This window comes from Lissotriton helveticus, chromosome 8 (genome assembly GCF_964261635.1).
Source record: "Lissotriton helveticus chromosome 8, aLisHel1.1, whole genome shotgun sequence".
NCBI classification, from domain to species: domain Eukaryota; kingdom Metazoa; phylum Chordata; class Amphibia; order Caudata; family Salamandridae; genus Lissotriton; species Lissotriton helveticus.
The window spans coordinates 1,524,027,450-1,524,039,450 of record NC_136069.1 but is presented as its reverse complement, the minus strand read 5'-3'; the positions used below and the strand labels follow the sequence as shown (position 1 = coordinate 1,524,039,450).

General features: G+C 46.1%; 1 protein-coding gene across 1 annotated transcript in view; it reads right to left on the bottom strand.

The window, feature by feature from the left end:
* The window catches only part of RSF1 (remodeling and spacing factor 1), a 713,574-nt gene that overhangs the window by 598,623 nt on the left and 102,950 nt on the right, over window positions 1–12,001 (bottom strand). The window contains exon 4 of the mRNA XM_078658500.1: window positions 9,144–9,349. Within this exon, the coding sequence (XP_078514626.1) occupies window positions 9,144–9,349 (206 nt within the window). The remainder of the gene's footprint in view (window positions 1–9,143; window positions 9,350–12,001) is intronic.

The window sequence follows — 12,001 nt, the reverse complement described above, 5'->3', positions numbered from 1 at the left end:
ACTGCAGTCGGTGAAGGCATTTGAATGGGTGGTGGCTGCCAAGACCCCTAATAGATTAATATCGGGGCTCTACTCCAGAACTCTGGCTGAACGAACATCGGAATATGCCAAGCCGCGACTTGCGTGGCAGGCGGACCTTCACACAGACCTCACGGAGGACGTTTGGAGGTATTGTTGCGCTAGCACAAAACGCATTTCACTGAATGGCAGGCACCGATTGGTGCACTTCAAATACTTAAACAGAGTGTACTACACGCGGCTTCATAGATATGGGCTGAGAGATTCCCCCGCTTGTGAAAGATGCGGAACGCAGGTCGCGGACTTCATACACGTGGCTTGGCAGTGCCTAGAGATACAGACCTTCTGGGGTGACGTGTATAGAGAAGTGAATGACACAGTGGGGCTTACATTGACACCAGATCCCCTCCTGGCGTTGCTGGGATACTCTAGACCATAACATGCATCACACAGGAGGGTTGTAGACATGGCTTTTTTGATTGCTAGGAGATGTGTTGCCATGCGATGGATGGAAGGGCCCCCTCCCACAATACGACACTGTGAAACACGATGACATACTGCTGCACGCAGACTGAACTTTATAGTGAGTTACTGCCACCCAGGAACAGGCTGAAAAACTTCTGGGCCTGCTTCATGGAACGACGCAGCACACATACTGACGACGGGGGAGGGGAGGGTCACGAAACGGGAAAGGACCCTGGGAATGATTGGGAAGAAGGTAGTTCAGGAGAGACTGGACTGTCACTGGGTGGGCCTTGGATCCCTTGCCAGTGAACACGAGGGGGACACGGGGGTAAGGGCCTCGAGTAACTGGGGGACGCTAGACGTCAGGCACATACCACACACTGCTCCAGATGACTCACGCATCGCAGCGGGGGAGATTGGACTTTGGGTAACATGCTGTTACACTAAACACTGATCACAGAGTTAAGACGCTATTCTGCTGGGTAATGCTGATGTGCTACTGCTTTGTGATGTCGATGTGTTATCACAAGTTTTTTTTTGTTTCTTATGATAAAAATGGCAATAAAAATTTTTTCAAAAACGTATAGAAGTGTGCAAAAGTTCCGGCAATGGCCGGGGAAGTCACCTGGAGGGTACCGTCATGTGCACGGACCACTGGAATAATGCGATGAACTTTGGGATAAGAGACCAAGTTATGGAGGAGTTTACCATTTTTGTCCTACCAGCCATATACCCGCGCCACCGACGACTGCCACAGCATTTGGGCCGAGTCCAACGAGAGCTGCCGGATTTCATCTCGAACCAGCGCCAACTGCCGGCTGGGGTCCGCGTGCCCAGCAAGTGATTGCTCTGCCTCCAGCCTCTCAGTCCGGGACTCCAGCTCCACAAGCCGGTCCAATTGGTCCGCATGTTTGGCATGTACAAGCCCCCTTGCCACCCCGCGAATCACGGCTTTGCCAGCTTCCCACAGGGTCCCCGGCGAGGGAACTGAACCCTCGTTGGTGGAGAAGTAATGGCATAGTTCCTGTCCCAACGAGTCCACCAGTGTGGGGTACTGTAGGAACCAAGCGTTGAGACGCCAGAACGCCATCGGGGAAGAGCCAAGGCGGAGGGAGACGGGGGAATGGTCGGACAGTCCCCTGGGCAGAATAGCAGCTCCAGAGACCAGGTGGCAGTCAGTGGCCGGAAGCAGGAGAAGGTCGATACGGGAATGAGTATGGTGGGAGGCCGATGTGTGGGTATATTGCGCCTTGCGGGGATTCCAGATCCGCCACACGTCGCAGAGCCCCAGGGCCGAGGCCCAGCTCGATAGAGCGGCAGCAGAGGAAATCCGGACCGCGGACGGAGTCCCGGTTGTATCGCGTTGAGGCTGTATGACGGCGTGGAAGTCACCCCCAACCACCGCGAGGCCATGCGGAAGGGAGGAGAGAACATGTGTAAGGCATCGAAGCGTCGGGGCAGGAGGGCGGGCGGGATGTAGAGATTCAGGATATTTAGAGGGTGTGACAAGCTTATTAATAGATGCAGGTTTCCTCTTTACCCATTCCTTTCCCACAAGCTAGGTCAAGCACGGTTAATGGCTCTGTTGAGTGTTGGGATCCTTGATGCTACAATCAGAGAGCAAGGGACCCCCTCTGTAGGGCGAATGAGGTCTGGGAGTAAGAGGGGAACTAAACAGATCAAAATGAACCAGAAAACACTCCCATTAGACATATATTTCTTTTACAAAAGATTGAATCTAGTATGGGTATAAATATATGCCAAACATCAAATATTTATGACATTACAAGAGCATGATGGATTTTATGAGGTCATATTTATTATTTTCATTAACTTCTTTTTCCTTTTTTTACCAATGCATTAAATGTCATTTTTTTCAAATGGATACAAAACTTTTTTTATTTTTTATAAAAAATTTATATACATAAAGACAATCATGCAAGATTAAACACAATTTTGTTGATCCCCAAAAAAACAAATTTCCTTACAACTCATACATTCCTCACAATCATTCACACTCATACAAGACACTTATGCACATCTGTGTTTCGGTGGGTTAAACACAAGACGTGAACCACCTTCTTTAGGACCTTGTCCAAATCGGGCACAGTATCACACAGGCAAATAAACAGGGGGAACTAGTTTCCTGCATTGTAAATTCCAATATCCAAGACTGGAACAACGGAGTCTTTATAGAGGGTAGTGGCCACTATATCTTATTTTCACGTTTTAGAAATTACGTGTGACCTTAAACATTTCTTGCAGGACCATGGCAGAGATAAAATCGCGAATTATATTATTACGTATATTGTTGGATCTTATATCTTCTATATTATATGTAGTTACTGAATGAGGGACGAAGTCAGCCACCCTAGGAGGTGACAAACCCACAAAGTGGTCAGAATACTCAATGAATGTGGCCTGTGAGGGCGATTCCGGATATAGCGATAGGGTCCTGCAAAGTGCTCAGAGTCCCTCCATAGATGCAGGTCCTTGATGCTACTGCTGGACAGCAAAGTATTTAACTTAGCCCATTAGGGGAGACAAAGGCATCAAATCCGATTATGAGCAGAGGCAGGGAAATATGACTATTCTTAAAGTGTCATAAGGACAATAGGTATAATGTAAGGGACTATAGATCTACACTAGGTGTGCAGGCTTACCCCTAGATTGAAATCTCGCTGGACCCTGTAGGTCTAAGAGGGGGGAAACTGTACTTTAGTGCACATTTTGCCTATAATATGCAATACTGTTTAAGCACCACAGACTTTCGGTACGCACTATAGATCTATACTATGAATGTCCACTCACATTATAAGACTGGTCTTACCCCAGGTGCACAGCAGCTGCCTCATTATAAAAGGTGGACACTGGTGGTTAGCAATAAGCCCCTTTACCATGAATATACAGTGAGTGTCAAGTAGCGAGGCTCGCTCACAGCAAAAGTCCAAAAACTGGATAGTCAGAAGAAAAAATCCAGGGGGATTACGTGCGCAGACCCCGCTTTGCAATACAAAGGGAATCAGCAAGGAAATACGCTGTTGGACTAGGAGTTCTAAAGAGGAAATGCCACATCTTGATTTACAATACTCTCTCCGTTGAATAATTTTTCTTTGTGTTGTGTCTAGTGTTGCTCCCTGATAGGATGGAATCTGCACAGGGGCTGCGACGGACCTTTGAAGGTTTACCTGTAAGCCGAAGCAATGCCAAAGCAGGATTTTTGTCTGCAAATCCTGTAACACTTTCTGTGGTTTGTAGGTTTTTACCAGTCAATAATCCAAAAATGAATAGCTGAATATTCTCAGTCAATGGAGATAGGCTGCCATTACTATCATGAACATAGAGAATGTCCGAAGGGCAGGTTTCAGACCAAAGGGTAGTACTGCGAATTAGAAGTGGTAATGCACTACTACAAATTACAGATAAGTTCTCTGTCTTCTTGCAACATAATTGTGAACCTAGGCAGTATGTTGGTCAGTAGTGCACATGCAATTTAACTGTTTGAAATGTGGGATAATTCAATGGAGCGCAAGAATAATCTACTTGTTCGCAAGATGCAGCTCAAGGATTGATCTGAACTACTTCTTTGGCTTTTTTTCTGAACCAGAAAATATCTTGAATAAACGCATTTCCCTATGTTGGGAAAAGAGACTGGTCCCAGTGCTCATATCTGTATCAATGATGAGGTTTGGCAAGATGGAATTTTGAAAATGGCTTTGGTGGTACAAGATGGTGGAAGGGCCTACAAACATAGTGAGTAACTATCTATTACAACAGTTAGCATGCATTGGTCTTCTGTGACTTTTTCTGCTGTTCTTTTAGATATTGTATTGTGTCACCCCCTTCACTCCCACTGGAGTGGATGACTGAAGCGGAATGAAGCAGAAGTCTAAGCTAGCCGTTGGAGGGTGGTCGCCCTGATGAGTCGGTGAGTTAGTTCTGAGATACTTTATTTCTCGAACCTCGCCCTTGGCCCTTGTGGTGCTGCTTAAGTTGCTGTTGTTGGTTGGGCAAACAATGGACTGGGTGCTCTAGCAAGAACAGAGCCTGAACCGTGATCTGTTGAATCTTATCTTTGCCTCAACACCAGCTGCTTCTAGTGTCCGCCTCCTTCTTCATCTTCTGCATATCTTCTTTGAGTGTACAGGTGCAGTGCAGAGTCTGAAAAAGGAAGTTTTAATATCTTCTACTGGGTAAGACATAACCAACATGTCTTCTCTGTCTTTCAGATCAATTTGACTTATTTTTTGGCAAGATTCACATTCCTTGACCAAAAGTGCGGCTGGGAGACAGACCACACATACCTTTTAAATGTCTTTAGCAGCTTTTCACTTTCTACAAGAAGGAACTTCACGAAAGGTGAAGGCAAGGTGTTGGAAATGAAGTGAAAATAAATGGAAAACACCTCTAAATGCTTTCTAGTAACAAAAGGTGTTGAACAAACTCAAACTAGCATTTACAATGCAATAGGTCTCGCAGCATTAAAGTTTGAGTTATTGGCATTTTGCATGACAATGACAATAGTTATAACTTTTGCAAATGTGACACCTATAGCATTTGTAATGCAATATGTGCTTGTATTTACGTGACTTAGATGTACTGATATTACAAATAACAATGGCTTTTAATTTTTTTAATAATTAATACTTAAATAAAAGTTATTGTAATTGAGTCGGTGGAAGGGTGAAGTGGGTGGGGCAGCAAGTTGAAGGGGAGAGAAAGGAGGGTGAAGTTGGGAGAGAGGAAGGTGAGACAGAGAAAAAAGGGTGAGGTGTGGAGAGTAGAAAAGATAAAGCCCATAGGAACCAGGCCTGGGTACAGGGAGGTACATCCTACATGAGGGACTTCGAGAGAGTGACTGGCTTTTGATCAGAAACATCTCCGCATCTCCCTGGAATCACCTAATCCAGGCTTTACTTTGATAGGGAGATAGTGCTCCTAAACTTACATGAAAGACTACTGGGCCATGGGTTTCTGCAACAGTCCAGGTTGGGGGACCAAGGGTTGTGGAGTGAGGGGGTTCAGCATAGACATACAGTGGTCCAGGGTTGCAGGCCGCTCCTCCTACCACTCAGTGCGCCCCACATGCCATGCAATCCGACGTGTTCGGTGTTCCTCACCTTAAACGACTGCAGTCAGTAACAGAGCAGTCGCTCACAATTCAGGCAGGGTTTTTTCTCTTTGTCTGCAGGCGTCACAACATCTAGAACACAGGTGAGACCTCAGAGATCGGCCCGCCAGCCCCTACCTTGCCCGTCTGCTGCGCTGGCCCCTCTTCCAGAGCTCCGCTGCAGTTCTTTAAGCAGCCAGTATCCTGACCCTTATGAGCGCCGGGGCAGTCCGACTACACACAGCCCGAGGTCATCTAGCCACTCAGGCTGCCTCTGCTTGCGGCAGGGATTTCTCCCCTGGGGCTTCGGCATCTCAGAGCAAGTGAAAGTGGAAGGCCAGCCGTGAGCGTGCACATCGGCGAGCCCTGCGGCTCGTGCCCAGTGGCGGTGCATGCGGGATTCGCCACTGTGCTAGAGAAGTGCTGCGCGGCTCGCGAGGCCGTGGGAGGGGGCCGCCAAAGCAACAACAAGAGATCGTGAGCTCCAGTATTTCCAGGCACTCTTGAGTGTGCTGGTGATGTCATTAGCACATATGAGAGCATTCAGAAATTAATTGGACTTACAAGTACACACCCAGCCTGGTGAAGGTCAATATTACAACCCTGCTGTGACAGATAATCAAATAAAAACTGCTGCCTACTTTACTCCTGAAAGGTTGTGTTTTAAAGAGTATGAGCATTGCATTCCTCGCAACATCAGTGGATCGTGTGGTGCACGCCGTCTGTGCGTGCACATCTGGATGTGCTGGTCTGTGCAACTCCTCCTTTTCTCTATTTGCTGCCGCCGTGGTGGCCGAAATGTGTATATATATGTCTTACGTTTTACCCTGCCACCACTTTTGACAGCTGTTTGGTGTGTTTGCCTGTGCATGTGAATGTGTGTGTTTCTACCTCCTGCAGAGTGTGTTTTTCTTTCATGTGTTATTTTGCGACTGTTTAGGGTGGCGATAATTGCATTGCAGCTCCAAACATTACAATCTGTGGGCGCCTCCGTGCTGCGGCTGCCACATCCTGCATAGCATGTGCAGCCTTAAGCTTCTGTGGCCTGAGTGCCTCTACCTGCATACATGCAACATGATGGCAATAAAAGGATCCTCAGGCTCTGACCACTCTTTCCTTGCTTCTTTACGTAGCAAAGCTGATGCACGTATCCTTCAGTCCCTGGCCCACTTCCCACGGACCACGGTCCTTCGTGGGTCACGTTACGTACATCATGGAGTTTCTTTCATCATAGATCACCACTTTCACAAGTGTGGTATTCCGGGGTGTGTAGTTCAAAGTCCCGCGGTAAGCACCTTCCCGAAGGCTCCTCCACATATGGCCACGAAAGGACTACAACTGGCAACAAATGGCCCAAAAAAGACTAAGTCCAAGCCCCTGTCACAAGCAGTATGCCAATGTAAGTGAGAACGGCTAAAGAAGAAACAAACCAAGCCCTAGCATGAAATCCATCGTGCTGACCAGGAAACTACACACAGTGGGAAGGACAACAAGAGGACATCTAAATGACAGTGCGGACTGCTGAAGAGTGGCAGCCTGCATCTACGGTGGGCGGGACACTTGTGCAAATAAAATAAAAGAATAAAAAAATAAGAGACTCTGTGCCGATGAGTAGTCCTGCAGTTCCCCCAGAGCACAAGCAGGCATCCACTTCTGTCAGGGCCCATTGAGGAGCGGGCTCCATGCTTAATTAATATTAATAATGGCAGAAATAGTCTGTGCGCCTCAGTGCACACAGCAGCAAGCGCGGTGACTTCCGTCTGCAAAGGATAGCTGCGCTCCACCCCTATGGTAAAGTTTCTCCTTTAATATGGTAGGCGAGGAATAATTGGTTAAGTAAGGTTAGGGGAATTTGTGCCATGCACTCACCCTGTGCCTAAAAATTAATCTGCCGTCTGTACTGCAACCAGTGCTCACGGAACGCTAGGCAAATTGCTCACTCTCCCCGTGCCTAAAAATGAATGCGTCCTTCTGTAATGCAACTAGTGCTCCCAAAACGCTAGGCAACTTGCTCACTCACCCAGAGCCTAAAAATTAATGCACACGTCTGTACTGCAACCAGTGCTCAACGGAAAGATAAGGAAATTGCTCACTCTCCTCGAGCCTATAAATGAATGCGTCCATCTGAAATGCACCGCTTATGTAAAGCGCTCCGATACCTTTATGCTATCTGCAACACCCAAAAAAAACAAGCACATTAATTGACAAACTCACTGCCGCAGCCCGGCTTGAACAGGAAGCCAAGCAACCTGTGTTGGGGCGGGGGCGGGGCCGCAAAAAGACAGGATGCAGACAGGAGCCTACCCCGCGCTCCTGTGCCTGTGAAGCCAGCCGAAAGTAAGCGTGTGAGCTAGCGGGGCTCCCGTGCTCGTGGAGAGCCCCGCTTGCTGCCCACACTGACCCACTGACGAGGGAGGGAGGGACAGCCAGCGTGGTACGCTGATGCGGCGGAGTGACGGAGCCTGTAGCGGAAAGAGCCCGGTAATGGGGGGGATGTGTCCGCGTGTGTGTGCGCGCGTTTGTGTGTGTGCGCGCGTTTGTGTGTGTGTGTGTGCGTGTGTGTGTGTGTGTGTGTGCGTGTGTGTGTGTGTGTGTGTGTGCGTGTGTGTGTGTGTGTGTGTGCGCGTGTGTGTGCGCGCGTGTGTCTGTGTGCGCGCGTGTGTCTGTGTGTGCGCGCGTGTGTCTGTGTGCGCGTGTGTGTCTGTGTGTGCGCGTGTGTGTCTGTGTGTGCGCGTGTGTGCGCGTGTGTGGGCGTGTGTTTCCGGCATGCTGTTTGCGTGTGACCTGATCCGATTTAGTCATGCTGCGCGTGCCCATCTCTTGTCTCCTGGGAAGCAGAGCCGGTGACTATAGGTCTCGCAGGCGAGACAGCGCTTTCGCGCTGTAATCGCCAGGTGCGAGACCTAAAAACTTCAAATTCTGGGAGGAATTGTCGACAAACGAGACACCACACAGAGTGTTCAGGGTTTCCGTACATAGAACTAACTCTATAAGGCAACACATGTACAAGGCATTATGGGATATAAAAGCCTCTGGAGTCTTTAAGAGGCAGAGTACTGTTTTTACTCTTAACATAGAAGCCTATCAGGCTGCTCTTTTCCCCTCTATTTAGAGATGTTCAGCAACAGGATGTATTTTTAGGTGGTGCAATGAAGTCTTCAGAAAACCATTTGTGACCATATGTATATTAAATTCTCTAAATATTTGGAAATGTTTGCCTGCATAGGTTTTTTGCAGGTGCTTCTTTGCATTTCGTCTTGCTGAACTCTTCCAACCTCTCACAATCTGAAATACTGGGTACTAGTATACCAGGGTGCCTGCAAACAGTGTAGAAATATTCTTGGTCCCTGTAAACAGAGAATTTTATTAATGTCCGTGACTATCAGTGATGGTTTTACGATGCAGAAATTACAATACTACTTGCATGATAGGGGCATCACAATTATTTGTTATTTAATATACACATGCCCCAAAGCAGTGCTCTAGTACAAGACCCCTGATGAATTTTGACAGTATTTCATGCACACTGTTATCATCCCCAAAGATCTACCTGACAATGCATTTCCATGAAGATCCATCCTGATCATCTTGCTCTTCTATATACATTCGGATATTGTGGTCTTGATCCAATTGGTACCAATACATTAAGCCATCTTTATCTCGACCAATTGGCTGCAAACGCATTGCATCAGCATCCTCCTCGTTAATGAAATTCTTGAACTTTACATTGTCATCAAATTGACACTCGCACAGATGCTGGAATTAAAATTGTTAAAAGGAAAGGCACAATTATTTCTTGAACATACTTTTTTGCTATCACAACAACATAAACAATGGGGACTATTATAAATCCGTTAAATATGCCAAAGTTGATCTGCCTGTGAGTGACCAAAGACATGAAGGTTTATGCCTTATGTTTCTAAGAATACGTATCAAAAGAGGAGTGGTGATATGTTTGAAATTTGAAAAGTTCAAAGTCGGGAGGGAGCAACATGCATACCAAGTTCAGTGGGCATTACAACTTTGCATTGTTTAAGCCCTATATGTTCATAAATTTCCCCAACAATTTAAAACAGAACACAATGATAGTACTAAATTGCCAGGAGAAATATCATGCTCGGGCTGAAACAAAGCAGGACACATTAAATGAGGCAATTTTTAAGCTGGAGTCCAGAATCAACACAAAATAAGACCGTGTGAGGCAACTACAGATCAAGTCTTTATCAGTGGCCTAAAAAACATAGGAGAAAAAGGTGGACTTATAAAAGAACAAGGCATTTTCTGGCTGCAATAAAAAACTGGAAAACTTGATGAGATCTACTCTTGGATTATCAGCTTCCAATTGGGAGTTGAACAACTGATACTCTGATCTCTGTCAAAATTAATAGAATAGTACAGTTTTACTCAGAAGGGGTTTTACCTCAACATCATAGACTATGATCGTATCTGAAATACACAAGTACCGCCTAAAAAAGGGCAACGCAGGCCTACCACTGTTGCACTAGACTGGTTCCAGAGAAAAGTCAGAAAGAAGGAAAAGGTTTAGTGAGAAAATACTCAGGTTTTACTATTACAGACGCTACTAGCTCTATGAAAAAAGGTGGGGAGAATGAGAAAGATTGAAAAAAGCATTCACGAACGTGAAAGTAAGGAATATGCTTCTTACCAGTATGCATCTGTTCTTCGCATGTAGAGCTGCAGAGTTGTACACTTAGCAATAGATCGCCACCTGGTGTTGGGCTCGGATGATTGCAGGTTGTTGTCTTCTTGGAAGAAGTCTTTGTAGTCACGAGATTGGTGACTCCTCCCTTGGACAATACTGCGCATGGTCATCGACTCCATCCTCAGATTGTTTTTCGCCATGATGGGAAATGATGGAGTTAGTAGAAGTAAAGAGAAAGGATGTCCATGCGTGTGCATCTAAGTAAGATGAGTACTGGAACGGATACAAGTCCCGGGGAAGCGGGAGGGCGTGTACAACTCTGCAGCTCTACATGCCAAGAACAGATGCATACTGGTAAGTAGCATATTCCGTTCGAGGCATATGAGCTGCAGATTGTACACTAACAACGATTGTGCAGCAGTGTCTACCTTAGCGGTGGTCGCTTGTATCCGTTGCAGCATACTGAAATAGTGTTTTAAGGACAGCTTGGCCTACTGCAGCTTGCTGCTTGGCTTGCACGTCAACACAATAGTGTTTAGTGAAGGTGTGTATGGTAGACCCTGTTGCTGCCTTACATATGTCCTCTAGTGGTATGTTTCCTAAGAAAGCCATAGAGGCTCCTAGTTTGCGAGTGGAGTGCGCTCTAGGAGGAACTGTTAGTGTACGTTTAGCTTTTTGATAGCATATTTGAATACACTTTACAATCAATCTGGCAATTCCTCCTTTAGATATGGGATTGCCTTTGTGTGGGGAAGAGAAAGATACAAATAGTTGTTTTGTCTTTCTGAAGGATTTAGTCCTGTCTGTGTAGTATAAAAGAGCTCTTCTAACATCTAAGGTGTGTAAAGCCCTTTCCGCAACATAGTCTGGTTTTTGAAAAAACACTGGTAACTCTACTGATTGGTTAAGGTGAAAAGGAGTAATCACTTTTGGCAGGAATTTTGGACTGGGTCTAAGAACGACTTTGTTAGGGTGTATCTGAAAAAAATGGTTCTTCTATTGTGAATGCTTTTATTTCACTAACTCTTCTGAGAGAGGTGATGGCAACAAGGAAGGCAGTCTTCCATGTTAGGAATTGCAGTTAACACTTGTGTAAAGGCTCAAAAGGGGGACCCATAAGTCTTGTAAGGACCACGTTTAGGTTCCATACTGGTGCAGGTGGTAAGCTAGGTGGGATTATTCATTTTAATCCTTCCATAAATGCTTTTATCGCAGGTACTCTAAAGAGAGATAGATGCTGTCTATTTTGTAAATAGGCTGCAATTGCTGCTAGATGCAGTCGTATGGAAGAATAAGCCAAGTTGGACCTTTGTAGGTGTAGAAGGTAGCAAATAATATTTTGGATGGAAACATCCAATGGATCAATGTGATTGTTGTTACAGAATATTGCAAATCTTTTCCACTTAGCAGCATAACATGCTCTAGTGGTGGGTCTTCTAGCTTCTTTAATTATATTCATACAGTCTGGTGGTAAGTTTAAGTAGCCAAACTCTAAGACCTCAGGAGCCAGATCGCCAAATTCAGTTGGCTTGGTTCTGGGTGCCTTATTTCTCCATGGTTCTGTGTTAACAGGGATGGCGTGAGCCGTAATTTCTGATGTGGAACCAGTGAGAGATCTAGTAGTGTGGTGAACCACGGCTGAGGTGCCCATGTGGGGGCCACTAGTATTAGTTTGAGAGACTGTTGTCTGAGCTTGCGTACTACTAGTGGAATGATTGAGAGAGGCGGAAAAGCATACGCAAATC